At 33.3% G+C, this 20049-nt stretch overlaps 1 protein-coding gene and 1 long non-coding RNA gene across 2 annotated transcripts in view; one reads left to right on the top strand and one right to left on the bottom strand.

The window, feature by feature from the left end:
- The window catches only part of LOC127727935 (PAN2-PAN3 deadenylation complex catalytic subunit PAN2-like), a 399078-nt gene that overhangs the window by 235540 nt on the left and 143489 nt on the right, over positions 1–20049 (top strand). Inside the window, exon 16 of the mRNA XM_052235095.1 lies at positions 17969–18108. Within this exon, the coding sequence (XP_052091055.1) occupies positions 17969–18108 (140 nt within the window). The remainder of the gene's footprint in view (positions 1–17968; positions 18109–20049) is intronic.
- Positions 1–20049, bottom strand: part of LOC127727947 (uncharacterized) — a 150053-nt gene that overhangs the window by 50336 nt on the left and 79668 nt on the right. The window lies entirely within an intron of this gene.

The raw sequence follows: 20049 nt of genomic DNA, 5'->3' as shown, positions 1-20049 counted from the left end.
ATTTCAACAAAAATTGAATATATGGGGTTCTTTGATATGCTGAATCTAACCATGTATTTTGATTTTGGACATTGGACCATAATAGGTAAATTAAAAAAATTGAAGTTCTTAGACCACATTCTTTCTGTGTCAGAAACCTATGCTGTGTCAAATATTTAATCACAATCCAAATTCAGAGCTGTATCAAGCTTGAATGTTGTGTCCATACTTGCCCCAACTGTTCAGGGTTCGACCTCTGCGGTCGTATCAAGCTGCGCCCAGCGAAGCATTTTATTTTCTTTGTGCTTGAAGATATGGATATGATATTTGGTGTATTGTTTTATCATGGCAAGTTACTGATCAGTTTCAAATTTTGTTCCGGTCTGACGATTTTGTGCAGAGTTATGGTCCTTGAACTTAGAAAATTCACTTTTTTTCGTCATGCTTGAAGATATTGACTTGATATTTGTTATATAGTTTACACCATGACAAGTTATAAATCAAGTTAGCATTTTGTTCCAGTACAATGAATTTTTAACTGGTAGGGGACTATGTATTGCCAGGCAATACTCACAGAATGCTTGTTTTTTCAGGGGTTAAGTTAAAAGTGTCATTAGGGTGTGTTCCGGTTACTGCCGAGTCACTAAAATTTTCCTGATGTAAATATACACCAGAATTGTGACGAATCGATTAATATATATAGTAAAGGGCCTGGATTTATTGATCAAGGACTAAATTACACAGAAATTATATAAAACAAATATAGAAAAAAAAAAAGATGCACCTCGTTATTTAAATATATATGTTTGTTTTAATTTTTTGGCAAATGTGAAATTCAAAACTGCTAAAATATTAGTATTTGAACGAATTTTGTCCTATATTATATAGCCGGTGTCAGTATTTCTATTTATACATTTTTGAATGTGCCAATCATGACATATGATTTGACCCATATTTATCAATTTGAGAAGAAAAAAACAAAGACATATAAAATGTTATGGAATGGCTAAACCATCTCTGTTCCATAAAATATTTTATCTCTTTCTGTCCAAATGATACTTGTAAATATAACTTTACAGTTACAGTACTTACAAAAATTTCAACACACCGGGGCTCAGCGGAAACATTCGTATACCAACCAATGATCTTACCCTGGATTTATAGCAAAGCCTTATAATTCTTACATCTATTTAAAATCTCTTTGATTCTTTATTTTAATCAGAAAAATCATTTTACAATCGCCTTAAATATGCATGAAATGTGTATGCCACTGGAGTTAAACAAACAGTAATTAATCACAACTTGCAATATATATACATAGTGCAATTTCTACCGAAAAAATAAATCAATAAACATGGTGTATTTATTCAATTAATATGGTACAAATTTCCATCGTCAATGTCTTTTTCTAGAATTAAAGATGTCTCGCACAAATCCATCAATCTATCAATCTGCTCACATAGGCATATATAGGGTAACGGAATTTGCCAAGGTTTGCCGATTGTTGTTTCTTTAGAATTTATCACAACTTTCGATTTCTTCGTTTATTTCCAGAATCGCGAAAGCAACCGAGAATGACAATATTGTAGGGTGCCACACGTTGGTGTGTAAAGTGTAAATAACGTGCCATGTTTCAAGTTAGTAAACATGTCATTAAATTACACTCGGCATAGCAGATGAAAAGTTTTAAGTCTGGTCGTAGTAGTTCCTGTCAATATAATACTTCCTTGATTTAACAAAGGCACACTATAAGTTTATTCCTTAGTTGCCTGTTTGGCTATTTTTAGAACATAATGACTGGGTGCAGTTTAATGACAATAACAGTATTGATTAAATTTTCATGATAGCAAATGCTAAGAGAAAAAAAGAATGAAAAGAACGTCTTCCTTTCGGACTGCCTTCTCATTAAGGGCACTGTTTGCACCCATTAGGAAGGAATGAAATGGGCTTGTTTGATGCTGATTGTGAGCAACAAATTTCAAATGGTTTTGGGTTTTTGAATGTCTTATTTATATCACATTTATTTGAAGATAGAACTTAAATATGAAGGTAACAATCGATGTAGAACACAGTATTTCCGTCTGGTCCCTGATCATTGGCTTTTTTTCACGTTAAAGTCTGACTCACAATGATTTTGATAGACACAAAAGTACAGTGTTTTTTTTGCATTGGGCTTTTAAGACAAAGCCATATGTTCAAGAAATAAACTATTCCAACTGCTGGACATTGTCTTGAAACGTTTGTAAAACCAGTCACCATCTTGACATTTGATATTGATTATTGAAAAAGCCATAGTACTTTTGAGTATTTAAAAAAAAACTGAAAACCGAAAAGCTGTATCATAGCCTAACACTAACACTATACAAAAACTTATTACATTAAAAGGAAATGAGAGCTTTTGCAAACACTTTGCGTTTGTCGTCCATTGTTGTAAACTTTTTTAAAATCTTTTCCTCTGAAACTACTGGGCAAAATATTACCAAATTTTATTTGAATGTTCCTTTAGTGTCATTTTTATACGCCCGTTTACGGGACGTATTATGGTTTACCGTTGACCGTCTGTCCGTCCGTCTGTCCTTTCGTCCGTCGTCAACATCTCGGACATTAATTCAAAAACGCTTTAACCAATATGCATGAAACTTAGGTGAATTGTTTATATATATTGACATGAGCTCTCTTTCGTTTTTTATAAATTTCAGATTTACCATTTCCGAGTTTTGGGGTTTTATTCATTAAAAAAGGGGGGATTTTCCAGTTTTCCGACAATAACTCAAAAAAATTTCACCAATTTGCATGAAACTTTTGTGAAGTGTTCATATCTATTGACGTGAGCTCCCTTTCGTTTTTTATAAATTTCTGATTTACCGTTTCCGAGTTTTTGGGTTTTATTCATTAAAAAAGGGGGGATTTTCCAGTTTTCGGACAATAACTCAAAAAATATTTCACCAATTTGCATGAAACTTTTGTGAATTGTTCATATCTATTGACATAAGCTCCCTTTTGTTTTTTAAAAATTTTGGATGTACTGTTTCCGAGTTTTGGGGTTTTATTCATTATAATAGGGGGGATTTTCCAGTTTTCAGACAATAACTCAAAAACAATTTCACCAATTTGCAAACACTTTGGTGAATTGTTTATTTCAATCGACATGAGCTACCTTTTGATTTTTATAAATTTCAGACTATACGTTTCCGATTTATGGGGTTTTATTCATTACGAAAAGGGGTATTTTCCAGTATTTGGACAATAGTTCAAAAATGCTTTTCAGCATTTTTGATGAAACTTTGGTAAATTGTTTATATCTATTTTTATAAGCTCCCTTTTGATTTTTATAAATTTTCGATGTTACATTTCCGAGTTATAAGATTTTATTTGTTAATAGACTTGACAACAGATTTACTAAGTATTGCGCAACAGCACAGTGTATTGCACAACAGCAAGAAATCTTTCGTATAACCAATTTCAAGTTCTTTGAAGTTATATAAATGATCAGCAGGTCAATGTTAAAATCCTGCAGAATTTTCAGAAAAAAATCAGACAAATCACTTTGGAGTTGTTACCTTTAAATTTGAAACGTCAATGTTTTGGCTGATACCTAAAGAAAAAATAAAGCAGTTCGAGCAAATCTGACATTGGTGTAATTGATCAGCAAGTCAAGGTCTATCTCCAACGGAATTTGCATACAAATTGGATGACCCATTTGGAGTAGTTACAAATTTTTCAATTGCTAATTTTCAAAATAATAAAAGTTTAAAGGATCAATTTCGTCACTACAATTTGTGAAAGGAAAAAAAAATCATTCATACTAATTTTTACAATTTTACCTGGCTACATATTTATGACCCCAAGCTAATCAACAATTTCCTACTCAGGACCATTGTGATGGAAGTTTGGACTATACTCAACAACAGACCTTTAACATACGTTTCAACAGACCCATTAGATGAACTGCTCATCCTGTTGCACTTACTTTACAGATCAGGGTTACATCCCTACTGTACCCTGCAAATCGAGAAATGGAATATTCACTAAATGATATGACTCGTAAATCTATAAATAAATTGTCTAAAATGAAATCACAGATCATTCAAAGTTTTTGGTGTAAATGGAAACATGAGTATTACCATCATAATACAGGGAACAGTAAACAGATGCTCAACATTGGAGACGTTGTACAAGTATATGAAGATTCCCCTCGTATCAAATGGACTTTAGCCATTGTCAAAAAACCCAATTTAGGAGGAGACTGACAAACAATATCTGCCGCATTAAGGACTAGAAATGGACTAACATCATTTTGTCTGATCACAAAACTTTACCTACTTGAAGTTAGTTTGAATGGCGATTGTATTAACAATATCAGTGATGTGGACAATATTGATTGTGCACATTACTGATTGCAAAAAAGGAAAAAAATATGTATCAAAATGTGAGTTATTGCCATCATATGGCATCCGTCATGGCGTTCCTCTGAAACTACTGAATCAATTTCAACAATGGTATCTAGTATAAAGTTTGTGAATATTATTCTGGTCAGTCAACAAACATGGCCAGCATGGCTAAAAATAGAACATTGGGGGAAAATGCAGTTTTTGGCTTATATCTCATACTCAAAGCAGTTAGAGCAAAACTAACATGTTAAAAAGGATCAGCAGGTCAAGATCAATTAGCTAGAAAATTTTCAGACAAATCAGACAACAGAGTTATTGCCCCTGAAATAATTATTTTTATGAAATTTCTCAGTTTTTGGTTATTGTCGAGCCTGCGACTTTTGTCGCAGAAAGCTCGACATAGGGATAGTGATCCGGCGGCGGCGGCGTTAGCTAACTTCTTAAAAGCTTTATATTTTAGAAGCTAGAAGACCTGGATGCTTCATACTTTGTATATAGATGCCTTATGTTCCGAAGTTTCCGTCTGTCATATGTCCAATGTCCTTGACCTCATTTTCATGGTTCAGTGACTACTTGAAAAAAAAGTCAACATTTTTTGTAATGTTAATTTCTTTCTTATTATGAGTAACAGGATAACTATATTTAGTATGTGCGTACCTTGCAAGGTCCTCATGCCCGTCAGACAATTTTCATTTGACCTCGACCTCATTTCATGGATCAGTGAACCAGGTTAAGTTTTCGTGGTCAAGTCCATATATCAGATACTATAAGCAGTAGGTCTACTATATTTGGTATATGGAATGATTGTAAGGTGTACATGTCCAACTGGTAGGTGTCATCTGACCTTGACCTCATTTTCATGGTTCAGTGGTCAAGTTAAGTTTTTGAGTTTTGGTCTTTTTTTCTAATACTGTATGCAATAGGTCAACTATAAATGGTGTATGGAATGATTGTAAGGTGTACATGTCTAGCTGGCAGGTGTCATCTGACCTTGACCTCATTTTCATGGTTCAGTGGTCAAAGTTAAGTTTTTGAGTTTTGGTCTTTTTTTCTAATACTATATGTAATAGTTCAACTATATTTGGTGTATGGAAATATTTTATGATCTATATGTCAGTCACACAGGTTTTATTTGACCTTGACCTCATTTTCAAGGTTCATTGCTCAGTGTTAAGTTTTTGTGTTTTGGTCTGTTTTTCTTATACTGTATGCAATAGGTCTACTATATTTGGTGTATGGAATGATTGTAAGGTGTACATGTCTAGCTGGCAGGTGTCATCTGACCTTGACCTCATTTTCATGGATCAGTGGTCAAAAGTTAAGTTTTTGAGTTTTGGTCTTTTTTTCTAATACTATATGCAATAGTTCAACTATATTTGGTGTATGGAAATATTTTATGATCTATATGTCAGTCAGGCAGGTTTTATTTGACCTTGACCTCATTTTCAAGGTTCATTGCTCAGTGTTAAGTTTTTGTGTTTTGGTCTGTTTTTCTTAAACTATAAACAATAGGTCAACTATATTTGTTGTATGGAAGAATTGTTAGCTGTACATGCCTGCCTAGCATGGTTCATCTGACCTTGACCTCATTTTCATGGTTCATTGGTCAATGTTTAGTTTACTTGGTTAATGTTAAGTTTATGTGACAGTTGTAATAAAGCTTTATATTTAGGACTATCAACATAATATAAATGATTAGTAAAGAAGGCGAGACATTTCAGCGTGTGCACTCTTGTTTCCTTGAAAACTATTAAAGATAAAGAGAAATTTTAAACAGCAAAACGGTTTGGCAAAGTAAGATTTACCAATAAGTCTAAGGACCCAATTTGTCAATTAATCCCTTATAAGAGTTATTGCCCATGAAAGACTATTTTTATTCAATTTTAAATTTTTTTTCAGAAACTATGATACATAAATGGAAAAAAATGTTCAGCCCTACAAAAAAATTCAGCATGACCAAAATTGCCAATTAAACCCTTATAGGAGTTATAACCATTGGAAGACAATTTTTTTCAACATTTTTTGCATTAACTATAATAGAGAGAAACTTCAAACTGTAAAAATGTTAAGACCTACAAAAGAGTCCAATGACCAAAATCGTCAATTGATCCCTTTTAGGAGTTATTGCCCTTGAAAGATGATTTAAATTCCCTTGAAAGATAACATTTTCCAAATTTATTGGTGTTTTGCAGAAGCTATGGTAGATAGACAATAAATTCAAACAGCAAAAATGTTCAGCAATGTAAGACCTACAAATGAACCAAACTTGACTGAAAATGTCAATTGATTCTTAATAGCAGTTATTGCCCTTGAAAAATGATTTTTACCATTTTTTATACGACCGCAAAATTTTTTGCGGTCGTATATTGGTATCACGTCGTCCTCGTCCGAAGACATTTGTTTTCAGGACAATAACTTTAGTATATGTAAATAGAAATCTATTAAATTTAAACACAAGGTTTATTACCACAAAAGGAAGGTTGGGATTGATTTTGGGGGTTATGGTCCGAACAGTTAAGGAATTAGGGGCCCAAATAAGCATTTTTTGCGGTCGTTTATTGGTATCACGTCGTCGTCGTCCGAAGACATTTGGTTTCCGGACAATAACTTTAGTAAATGTAAATAGAAATCTATGAAATTTAAACACAAGGTTTATAACCACAAAAGGAAGGTTGGGATTGATTATTGGGGTTATAGTCCTAACAGTAGGAATTAGGGGCCAAAAAGGGGCCCAAATAAGCATCTTTCTAGTTTCATGACAATAACTTGTGGAACGGTGTATGGATCTCTCTGAAATTATACCACAAGTTTCCATACCACAAAGGGATGGTTAGGATTGGCTTTGGGGGGTTATGGCTCAAACCGTTTAGGAATTAGGGGCAAAAAAGGGGGATAAAAAAAGGGTTTCCTTGTTAATGGACAATTTAAAAGCAGTGTAAAGGAGGTAATCCAAACACATTTAAAGTACAATGTTATGTATGTTTGGATTTACCTCCCTTACACTTCTTTTAAATTATGTATACAGAAATTTTGTATTGTCTTGAGGTGATTAGCTGTCAATTTATTTTTAGAAGTTACTATTAAAGGAATATAAATTTAGCCATGATTATGTATGTCATTTTCTATGTTAAGACTTTTATGATGTATTTAAATTGGTAATTATGGTTGCAAACTCCATTGGAAATTTGAATTGAGATTATGACCATATCTTGAGGGAAAGAATTATTTTTTTGGAAAAAGGGGGGTGAAAAAAAATTGAGGGGGGGGTAAAAAAGAAATGGAGGGGGGGGGGGGCAATCTTTTCTCATGTCAGATTTCAGAAATTACAAAGAAAGTTTCTTCAAATATTTTTTTTATAGCAAAAGAAGTGGCGGGGGATAAAAAAAATAAATAAATTGGGGGGGTCAATTCGCAACAGCATAGTGTATTGCACAAAAGCAAAAAAAAGGGGGGTCATTTTTATTTTTTGGTGGGGGGGGGGTCAATTCACAACAGCATAGTGTATTGCACAGAAGCAAAAAAAGAAGGGGGGGTAAATTTTTTTTTTTTGGTGGGGGGGGGGTCAATTCGCAACAGCATAATGTATTGCACAAAAGCAAAAAATTGAATATAAATTTAAATCATATAAAGTACAATGTTATGTATGTTTGGATTTACCTCCCTTACACTTCTTTTAAATTATGTATACAGAAATTTTGTATTGTCTTGAGGTGATTAGCTGTCAATTTATTTTTAGAAGTTACTATTAAAGGAATATAAATTTAGCCAATTATAAGTACTTTGACTACTGTTATTGTGTGTCAGAAACCTATTATGTGTCAAATATTTAATTACAATCCAAATTCAGACCTGTATCAAGCACGAATATTGTGTCTGTTTTTGCCCCAACTGTTCAGGGATGGACCTCTTTGGTCCGAGTACACAGTTATTTCGTAGTGCATTTCTTTTAGACAATAAATGAAAATTAAAAAAATCCCACCTGCGCTTTCTCAATAATATTTTTACAGTGTGTTGTACTACTTTTGGGACAAATTATATCAAAATTATAGAAAACTTCATCGGCTCTAACTCAAAATATGGACAATTTCATGTTAAGGGGGTCTTCAAATCTTTTGACAGCTTCCGAAGTGCTAATTTTTAACATTTTTCAGCTGGACCAAATCACTACTTTACTTTAAAATTCATGACCCAAATTTTTTTACAGTGTCATTTTACCCCCCTACTTACTATTTGAGTCATAAAACATGGAGAAATAAATTTGGAAGGGGTATAAAAAAAATCGACAAGTAACACACTGTCCACACTAGGGACTATATTCGTGGACAACGAAAATCAAAGGACGATAACTGTGTACCCGGACCTAATAGGGTAGAAAAAATTGACCAATCTTAATGAAACTTGGTATGACCAAAGCTTATCAAATTATAAGACTGCTTACAAAGTTTCATGGCAATAGGATATATATTATAGACAATATGACTAATTCTATATTCAACTTTGCGTGTTAAATTTAGACGTTAAAATTGAAAATTTTCAACTATCAACATTTGGGGCTTAAAAAATTAAAATATTGCAAAAAAATACTTTTGAAATGCCTTAATATATAATATATTATGTATTAAAAGCAACAGAGTACTCATTTGATTTATCAGACTTATCATAATTATTAAAAAGTCAAATTTATATGAGCCTGTGGCTAAAAATGGAGGTTTTCCAATGAAGGGGGGCCTTACATGAAGATGTAATATTTTCCAGCAATTTTAAATTTGTAAAGCTTTTTGGTTATAAATAATCCTTACATATGTATTTAATGTACTTTAAATGGAAAGAAAACTTACAAATAACATATCACATTAGTTTAAAAGGGTCTTGGGCCAAGTAAGACTGAAAATAATTTAGGGTCAATTTAGGCCGTATCACATTTTTACATTTACAAATGCATATTGAAGCTATAGGAAATAAAATTTTGTGTCTTTTCTATCATTTCTATACTCAGGTGACATGATACAATAAATCTGAGCACAAAAAGACTCTTGCATTCAACTTTTTTTGCAGACAGTATGGTCTGATACAAAGATTTTTCACTTTTTAGTGAAAAACATGCATGCAATTTTAGTCTCAACAGGCTTATATTTGAACCACTTGCTATCCTACAGAAGAAAAGAAAGATATTATGTGGCATAAAACAGGTACAAAAGACATTGTTAAGTGCTTTTTATACAAATTTAGTGAGGTCTTTATAATAGACTTCAACTTTTATGTTCCAAGCTCCTCACATTTAACTTGATCCAAACAGGGCGTTAGACGAGGATCATAGATACAACACATTTTGCACATATTGTCCGAGATAATCTTCTTTTCTGTAGATTCAGAGTTCACAAATGAGTAATACAACAGGATTGAAGCATAGAAACACAAATATTGACACATAAAAACCTGTCAGATAGAAAGTCAGAATGCCACTTATGCATCAAAATTGAAAAAGCTATGAAATGCTTATTTTGACCATAAAATGCCAAAATTGGTTATTTTTGCAGAAATTCTATCAAATAAAAGGTTAAATCCTTTAGTTTTATGCTATTTGATAAATTGACACCATCAAATCATTCAGGGAAGTTGCCAAAGTACAGATTCTATATTTCCTGATTTCACCTCTTAGGTCCGAGTACACAGTTATTTCGTAGTGCATTTCTTTTAGACAATAAATGAAAATTAAAAAAATCCCACCTGCGCTTTCTCAATAATATTTTTACAGTGTGTTGTACTACTTTTGGGACAAATTATATCAAAATTATAGAAAACTTCATCGGCTCTAACTCAAAATATGGACAATTTCATGTTAAGGGGGTCTTCAAATCTTTTGACAGCTTCCGAAGTGCTAATTTTTAACATTTTTCAGCTGGACCAAATCACTACTTTACTTTAAAATTCATGACCCAAATTTTTTTACAGTGTCATTTTACCCCCCTACTTACTATTTGAGTCATAAAACATGGAGAAATAAATTTGGAAGGGGTATAAAAAAAATCGACAAGTAACACACTGTCCACACTAGGGACTATATTCGTGGACAACGAAAATCAAAGGACGATAACTGTGTACCCGGACCCTTTGGTCGTATCCAGCTGCGCTCGGCGAAGCAATTTATTTCAGTTTTGTGCAGAAACAATGATAGATAGAGAGAAACTTTAAATGGCATGTTTAAACATGCATTTATATACTTTAAACAGCAAAATAATCATTGATGCAAGATCTACACAAAAAATTCAAGGTGAGCGATTCAGGCTCTTAGGAGCCTCTTGTTTTTGGCATTGTTGCTTATGATATGCATAAAAATTTCTAGGAAAACACACTTTAATTGAGTGAATTTAACAGTGGTCTCAAAAGAAAACAGAGATGCTGTTACTGCAGGCGTCTTAAATCTACTGTGGGACATAAAGTATGAGTTAGATAAATGACTAATTGCTTTATAGTCCCTAGTGTGAACAGTGTATAACTTGCAATTTCTTTTCATACACTTTCCCAACTTATTTTTTGATATTTTATGCATGAAATAAAAGGTAAGGGGATGAAAATACATGTTCAAAAAATTTGGGTGCTGAATCTTTATGTTTAGTAGAGATTTGGTCCAGTTAAAAAGGTCAAAAATTAGTATGTCTGAAACTGTCAAACTGAATTTTAAACCCCCTTAACATAGAATTGTCAATATTTTGAGTTAGAGCTGTTAGATTTTTCTATAATTTTGATATTATTTGTCCCAATAGTAGTACACTACACTTTTTGAGATAGAAATTCTGTTAAAATGTCCCATTTTGGCATTATATGGCTAAAATATATTACCATTTTAAAGAAGTTTCCATTTTTATGCTTAAGAGGCAAGCTGACTTTCTACCTGACAGGTTTTTATACGACCGCAAAAAAATTGCGTTCGTATAATGCTATCACGTTGTCTTCGTCGGCGGTGGCGTTGTTGTCGTCCGAAGACATTCTGGACAATAACTTAAGTTTAAGTGTATGGATCTCTGTGAAATTTAAGCAAAAGGTTCAATACCACAAAAGGAAGGTTGGGATCGTTTTTGGGGGTGATGGTCCCAACCGTTTTGGAATTAGGGGCCAAAAAGGGGCCCAAAACAAGCATTTTTCTAGTTTCAGGACAATAACTTGTGTATAAGTATGTTGCTTGCTCAAAAATTGTACCACAAGGTACAATACCACAAGTAGAAGGTTGGGATTTATTTTGGGGGTAAATCGTTCAGGAATTAGGGGCCAAAACAAGCATTTTTCTAGTTTTCAGACAATTGTTTGTGTTTAAGTGTATGGATGTCTCTTAAATTGTACCACATTTAACAAAAAGAATTTTTTTTCAAATTTTGGAGGGGGAGGGGGTAATAAAAAAAAATTGGGGGGGGGGGGGGTCAATTTTTCTTCCTCAAGATTTAAGAAATTATCAATTGTCAAAAAAAAAAATTGGGGTTCACAGTATTGCGCAACAGCACAGTAAATTGCACAACAGCAAGAAATCTTCAATTGAATATGAATTCAAATCATATAACCAATTTCAAGTTCTTTGACTACATTTATTCTGTGTCAGAAACCTATAATGTGTCAAATATTTAATTACAATCCAAATTCAGACCTGTATCAAGCTTGAATATTGTGTCCATTTTTGCTCCAACTGTTTAGGGTTGGACCTCTGAGGTCATATCCAGCTGCGCTCGGCGAAGCACTTTATTATGTTTTGATATTTGTGTTTTTATGCTTATTTCAAATTTTATTACCGATAACCATTTGTGAGCTCTGAATCTAGAGAAAAGAAGATTATCACAGAAAAAATGTGCAAAATGTATTGTATTTATGGCCCTGGTCGAACGGCGTGTTTGATGCGTGTGAAATGTGAAGAGCTTTGTACATAATATTTGAAGTCCATCATAAATATTTCACTACCGGTAAATCTGTAAAAAAAGCACTTTACAATGATCAGTGCATCTTATTCATTTCATATACTACCTTTAGTTTCTTCTGTGGGATAGTAAGTGGTTCAAATATATGCCAGTTGAGACAAAAACTACATGCAAGTTTTCCATTGAAAAGTGAAAAAACTGTGCATCAGACCATACTGTCTGCAAAAAAAGTTGAATGCAAGAGTCCTTTTGCAATCAAACTTCTTGTATCATGACATATTAGCATAGAAATGAGCAAAAAGTAACAAATTTCCATTTCTTATAGCTTCTGTATGCATTTTTAGTCCCCTACCGACGAAGTCGAAGGGGACTTTAGGTTTGCACTCTGTCCGTCTGTCTGTCCGTCCATCCATCTGTCCATCCATCAGTCCCGCAACTCAGCTTTCCACACTTTTTTTCTTCGTTCTTGAAGATATTGATTTGATATTTGGTATATAGTTTTATCATGACAAGTTATAGATCAAGTTCGAATTTTGTTCCAGTCTGATGATTTAGTCCAGAGTTATGGTCCATGAAAAAACTCCATAACTAATGTTAGAGTACTATGTTAAACCATATAATCTGTACAAAGGGAGATAACTCATTTTTTAAAAGACATTCTTTGGTAAATTGTTTGAGGAATTTTGTGGCAGGTTTATATGTTATTTTGTATAAACTAATTTTCTGAATGCTACATGTATATATATATATTTTTTTTTATTAAGTGAAATCCTTTAATTAGATAATAATCTATTTCTATTAAGGTATATATTTCATTACATTACATTGTGTAGATAAAAGTTGTTGACATTTTATAGGTAAGTTACAAATCTATATTAGTTTGTGACAAATGAAAGAAAAAATATTTGGAACTATTAATTATATTTGATTGTAATTTGAAAATAGATATACATTGTATTACATCATATCTAATGTAAGAGTGTTATAGGTTTTCCACACTTTTTTTCATCATGCTTGAAAATATTGATTGACAATTGGTAAATAGTTTTATCATGACAAGTTACAGATCAAGTTCAAATTTTTGTTTCGGTCTGATAATTTTGTGCAGAGTTATGGTCCTTGGACTTGAAAAATTCATCCATATATTCAGTTTTCCACACTGTTTTTAGTCATGCTTGAAGATATTGACTTGATATTTTCTTTTTGTTTACACCATGACAAGTTATAGAACAAGTTAGCATTTTGTTCCAGTATAATGAATTTTTACCCGGTTGGGGACTATGTATTGCCATGCAATACTCTCAGAATGCTTGTTATATGTAAATATATATGTGCTACGGCCTAAATTGACTCTAAATAATTTTCAGTCTTACATGGCCTAAGACCATTTTACACTCATGTGGTATGCTTTTTGTTTCGCCTTGATGGAGTCAAAAAGCGAGACATAGGTATGCTGTTTCTGGCGTTGGCGGCGGCGGCGTCGTCAACAATGTATTCGTTTGTGATTAGGTCTAGTTCATGGTGAACCACTAGTGGTAGGTCAATCATATTTAGTATGCAGTTGTATTAGCATTGGCACATCTCATTACCATGGAGATTATTTGACCCCGCCCCCTCAGTCATGGTTTATTGACTTTGAAACTTTTGCTTAGTTTTCATGTATGAGTTTGTAATTAGGTCAGTTAAGTGACCACTAGTGGTAGGTCAATGATATTTGGTATGCAGTTGTATTAGCATTGGCACATCTCATTTCCATAGAGATTATTTGGCCCCGCCCCCTCATTCATGGTCTATTGACTTTGAAACTTTTGCTTAGTTTTCATGTATTAGTTTGTGATTAGGTCAGTTTAAGGGGAACCGTTAGTGGTAGGTCAGTGATAATTGGTATGCAGTTGTATAAGCATTAGCACATCTCATTTCCATGGAGAATATTTGGTCCTACCCCCTCAGTCATGGTCTATTGACTTTGAAACTTTTGCTTAGTTTACATGTATTAGTTTGTGATTCGGTCAGTTTAAGATGAACCACTTATGTTAAGTCAATGATATTCGGTATGCAAATGTATTGGCATTTGCAAGTTGCATTTCCATGGAGATTATATAACCCCACCCCCTTATTGTGAATTGACTTTGAAACTTTTACATAGTTTACAAGTTAATGTTTGTGTTTATGTTTGTTTAAAGGGAACGACTTATGAAAAGTCAATGGTATTTTATTTGCAGTTGTATTAGCATTGGCACATCTCATTTCCATAGGGATTGTTTAGCCCTGTACCTTCAGTCATGGTTCATTGACTTTGAATAACTTACATGTATGTTAAAGTATTGCTATTTTAATTTAAACATTTGCATTATCAAAATAACAAATAGGCGAGACATATCTCTGTGTAATTTTTCTTTCCATTTAAAGTACATTAAATATATATGGAAGAATAAGTTATGGTTCAAAAACTTCAAAAACTTCAAATTGGTTGAAAAAAATTAATGTTTATGTAAGGTCCCCCTTAATTCGAAAATCTCTATTTTCATGCACAGGCTCATATAAATTTGACTTTTGAATAATTGTAATAAATGTGATAAATCAAATGAGTGTTCAGGTGCTTTTAATACTTAATATATTATATTTAAGGGCATTTAAAAAGCAAATTTTTGCAATATTTAATTTTTTTAGGCCCAAATCTTGATAGTTGAAATTATTTGATTTTAACGTCAAAATTAAACATCCAAATTTCAATAATGAAATGGCTATAGTTTCTATAATATATGTCCTATGTACTTGGCCAACTATCTTATAATTTCCTAAGCTTAGGTCATGCAAAGTTTTATTAAAATTGGTCAAGTCTTTATATCCTATTAGGTCACAGTTATCGTCCTTTGGTTTTCGTTGTCTACGAATATAATCCCTAGTGTGAACAGTGTATAACTTGCAAATTGTTTTCATACACTTTCCCAATTTATTTCTTGATATTTTATGCATGAAATATTAAGTAAGGGGATGAAATTACATGTTATAAAAATTTGGGTGCTGAATCTTTATGTTAAGTATTGATTTTGTCCAGTTAAAAAAGGTCAAAAATTAGTATGTCTGAAGCTGTTAAACTGAATTTTAGACGCCTTTAACATAGAATTGTCAATATTTTGAGTTAGAGCTGTTAGACTTTTCTATAATTTTGATATTATTTGTCCCAATAGTAGTACACTACACTGTAAAAATCTTTTTGAGATAGAGCAGGTGCCATTTTTTATACGACCGCAAAAAAATTTTTGTGGTCGTATATTGGTATGACGTTGGCGTCGTCGTCGTCGTCGTCGTCGTCGTCGTCGTCCGGCGTCGTCCGAAGACACTTGGTTTTCGCACTCTAACTTTAGTTTAAGTGAATGGATATTTATGAAATTTTACCACAAGGTTCAATACCACAAAAGGAAGGTTGGGATTGATTTTGGGGGTTATGGTAATAACAGTAAAGGAATTAGGGGCCAAAAAGGGGCCAAAAATAAGCATTTTTGTAACTTCCAGACATAACTTGTGTGTTAGTGTATGGATCTCTCTGACATTGTACCACAAGGTTCCATATCACTAAAGGAATGCTGGGATTGATTTTGGGGGTAATTGCCTCCAAATTTTAGGAATTAGGGGCCAAAAAAGGGGCAAAAAACAAGCATTTTTCTAGTTTCATGACAATAACTTGTGTGTAAGTGTATGGATCTTTCTGAAATTGTACTACAAGGTTCCATATCACAAAGGGAAAGCTGGGTTTGAGTTTGGGGGTAATTGCCCTAAACGTTTAGGAATTTGGGGCCAAAAAGGGGCCAAAAAACACATTTTTTTCTAGTTTCCAGACAATAACTTGTGTTCAAGTGTATGGATCTCTCTGAAATTGTACTGCAAGGTACCATACCACAAAGGGAAGGCTGGGATTGAGTTTGGGGGTGATGAATCATAATGGGGGTTCAAAAAATTTTGGGGGGGATTTATTTTTTTTTCCTTTTTTTCGTTTTTTCCTTTTTTGTTTCTTTTAAAATTTTCCATTTTAAGTTGGTTATTTCTGATTTATATTTAAAATCAAATAATAATGATATGGTAGGAGATACACACCAAACAGGATGTGTAAATTATTATATAATAAGTATTGTGCAATAGCAAGAAATTTTCAATTGCACAGTATTGCACAATAGCAAGAAATCTTCAATTGCACAGTATTGCGCAATAGCAAGAAATCTTCAATTGCACAGTATTGCGCAATAGCAAGAAATATCCAATAGCACAATATTGCGCAATAGCAAGAAATTGTCAATTGTACAGTATTGCGCAATAGCAAGAAATATTTAATAGCACAGGATTGTGCAAAAGAAGATACTTCCTATAAATTGCTTATTTCTTGACCAATTTCAATGGGGTTTTATTCTTGATTTCATGGGGTTCTTTAATATGCTGAATCTAACCGTGTATTTAGTTTTTGGATTTGGGGCCCCGTTTTTAAATTGGTCCACATTGAGGTCCAAAGGGTCCAAAATTAAAATTTGTTTGATTTCATCAAAAATTGAATTATTGGGGTTCTTTGATATGCCGAATCTAACTGTGTATTTAGATTCTTAAATTTTGGTTCCGTTTTCAAATTGGTCTACATTAAGGTCCAAAGGGTCCAAAATTAAACTTAGTTTGATTTTAACAAAAATTGAATTCTTAGGGTTCTTTGATATGCTGAATCTAAACATGTATTTAGATTTTTGATTATGGGCCCAGTTTTCAAGTTGGTCCAAATCAGGGTCCAAAATTAAACTTTGTTTGATTTCAACAAAAATTGAATATATGGGGTTCTTTGATATGCTGAATCTAACCATGTATTTAGATTTTTGATATTTGGGCCCCTTTTATCAACTTTGTCCACATTGAGGTCAAAAGGGTCCAAAATTAAACTTTGTTTGATTTCATCAAAAATTGAATTATTGGGGTTCTTTGATATGCCGAATCTAACCGTGTATTTAGATTCTTAATTTTTGGTTCCGTTTTCAAATTGGTCTACATTAAGGTCCAAAGGGTCCAAAATTAAACTTAGTTTGATTTTAACAAAAATTGAATTCTTAGGGTTCTTTGATATGCTGAATCTAAACATGTATTTAGATTTTTGATTATGGGCCCAGTTTTCAAGTTGGTCCAAATCGGGGTCCAAAATTAAACTTTGTTTGATTTCAACAAAAATTGAATATATGGGGTTCTTTGATATGCTGAATCTAACCATATATTTAGATTTTTGATTTTTGGGCCCTGTTATCAACTTTGTCCACATTGAGGTCAAAAGGGTCCAAAATTAAACTTTGTTTGATTTCATCAAAAATTGAATTCTTGGGGTTCTTTGATATGCTGAATCTAACCATGTATTTAGATTTTGGATATTGGACCATAATAGGTGAATGTCCAATTTAAAATTTTTAAGTTCTTAGACCACATTCAATCTGTGTTAGAAACCTATGCTGTGTCAAATATTTAATCACAATCCAAATCCAAAGCTGTATCAAGCTTGAATGTTGTGTCCATACTTCCCCCAACTGTTCAGGGTTCGACCTCTGCGGTCGTATCAAGCTGCGCCCTGCGGAGCATTTTATTTTAATTTGAATTTATTGTCTAAAAGAAATGCACTATGGAATAACAATAGCACTGTTATTGACAAAAATTTAAAAGTACTTATTAATATTGTAGATTTGAGGAGCTTTCTATCATTTCTGAATTATTTGGAATGAGAACAAACACAACATTAAAATGTCGCTGTGGACAGGAGATGGAAAAAGTTTCTGATACAACACTTGTCAATCTTCATTATCCTGACTGCTCACCACCAGGTAAATTATATTCAGATATGTTGAAATGTATATGGTATATTCTCATGAAAGGAGAAAATTAAACATATTAGCTAGCACAAGTAAAAGATCCTGACAATGCCCTGTCAGTTAGATCTTTTATTCTTTGGAGTTTATGCATTTGTTTTTTAGCTCACCTGGCTCAAAAGGGCCAAGTGAGCTTTTCTCATCACTTGGCGTCCGTCTTCCATCGTCATCCATCGTCGTCGTCCGTTAACTTTTACAAATATCTCCTCCTCTGAAACTACTGGGCCAAATAAAACCAAACTTGGCCTAAATCATCCTTAGGGTATCTAGTTTAAAAAATGTATCCAATGACCCGCTCATAAACCAAGATGGCCGCCATGGCTAAATATAGAGCATAGGGGTAAAATGCAGTTTTTAGCTCAATGGGCCCCATGGGAGCTTATGCAATCACTTGGCGTCTGTTGTCATCGTCATCACTTGGCGTCCGTCTTCCTTCGTCTGTTAACTTTTACAAAAATCTCCTCTGAAACTACTGGGCCAAATAAAACCAAACTTGGCCTAAATCATCCTTAGGGTATTTAGTATAGATGACCACAATCACATCAATATTTCTGTGTCTTCAATAATAAAACGAGATGCATTTCGGATAACTGTGAGTTCAATAACTACTTGTCCATGGCAATGAGCTGACACAACTACATGTTGGCATTCCGATTTTTGACCTTTTATTTACAAATCGACTTATCACACGTGCGTTTGAATTGACAGGAGCAATATAACCACAAGAAAAACGTCTATGTGAAAAAAAAAAATTTCAAGGAGAAACCAATCTAATTAAAATTAAATCTCCGCACTTGCTCCTCGTTGTTTATATGTCGCGCGTGGGAGATCTAACAACAGCCGCTTGAGGGTCATGTCTAGGGTCAAATTTGCTGTAGCCAATCAGCGAAGGTGCTACAAACTGTTAGGGTATTGGACTGGCATAGGAGTCTTAGTAGCGTCTAGAGGTCTTCCGAATGTATATAAACAAAAATGGCAGCCCCCATGCGAAAAACGTTTCGTAACATACAACTGTAATAATAGTTTGTATTATTGCCTTCCGAGGTTAAAATGGCATCAAGTGAAGTATGCACCCCAAGGAAAATATCAGTAAGAACAAACATTTGTGTTTTATGCGGTTATTCTTTCATCCAGATAGAAATCTCTTCAACGGGAGAACGTGTTGAAAAAAAACCTGTTCAAACTGAAACTTCAGCAGAACTCAGAGAGAATCGCAATAATTTCTAGTGTTGTTACTGGTTTTGAAATAAACGTCGAAGTAGCCAAGGACAATGGCGTCTGTATTAAATGTTTTAGAAAATCCAACAGTCAATCAAATTAAAGAAAGATGCATTAAAAATGCAAGAAGAACTAAGTGACTAACTTCGGGTGTCTTACCACCTGACCAATCAGAAAGATTAATTGCTAATAGATTTGTAAATCTGCAAGGTGGAACAAACAATAATATAAACTTAGATGAATACTTAGAGATGTTGAACAAGGATACAAAAGTAACATGTTCAGGACATCAGACAAAGGAAAGTATCCTTCAACACTATAAAGAGTATCCTCACCTAGTTAATTTTGCAAGCCATTTTGATAACATTACCAATTTAACAGGAAAGAAGGGGTTCCACCATATACGGTCATACCAAGCTGATGTTCAGAAAATTGCAAAAGACCTACTACAAGAAAATGTACTACATGTAACATATAAAACTTCAAGAATAATAACAATTAAGAGCAAGGAGCTAAAAAAAGACAAAAACCCATTTGACAGTGCATTTATAGGACGTCGTACATTGATTCATCGCCGTGACATCAACCAACAGTCCCCTTCCATCGCCTTCAAATCCACATATTTGAAAAATATTGCTTGGAATTAAATTATTGTGAATAAAGTGTGCAGGTTTAATT

The sequence above is a fragment of the Mytilus californianus genome, unplaced genomic scaffold (genome assembly GCF_021869535.1).
Source record: "Mytilus californianus isolate M0D057914Y unplaced genomic scaffold, xbMytCali1.0.p SCAF_2, whole genome shotgun sequence".
Taxonomy (NCBI): Eukaryota; Metazoa; Mollusca; class Bivalvia; order Mytilida; family Mytilidae; genus Mytilus; species Mytilus californianus.
The sequence above is the reverse complement of the archived record's forward strand: the minus strand, read 5'-3'. Positions and strand labels throughout refer to the sequence as shown.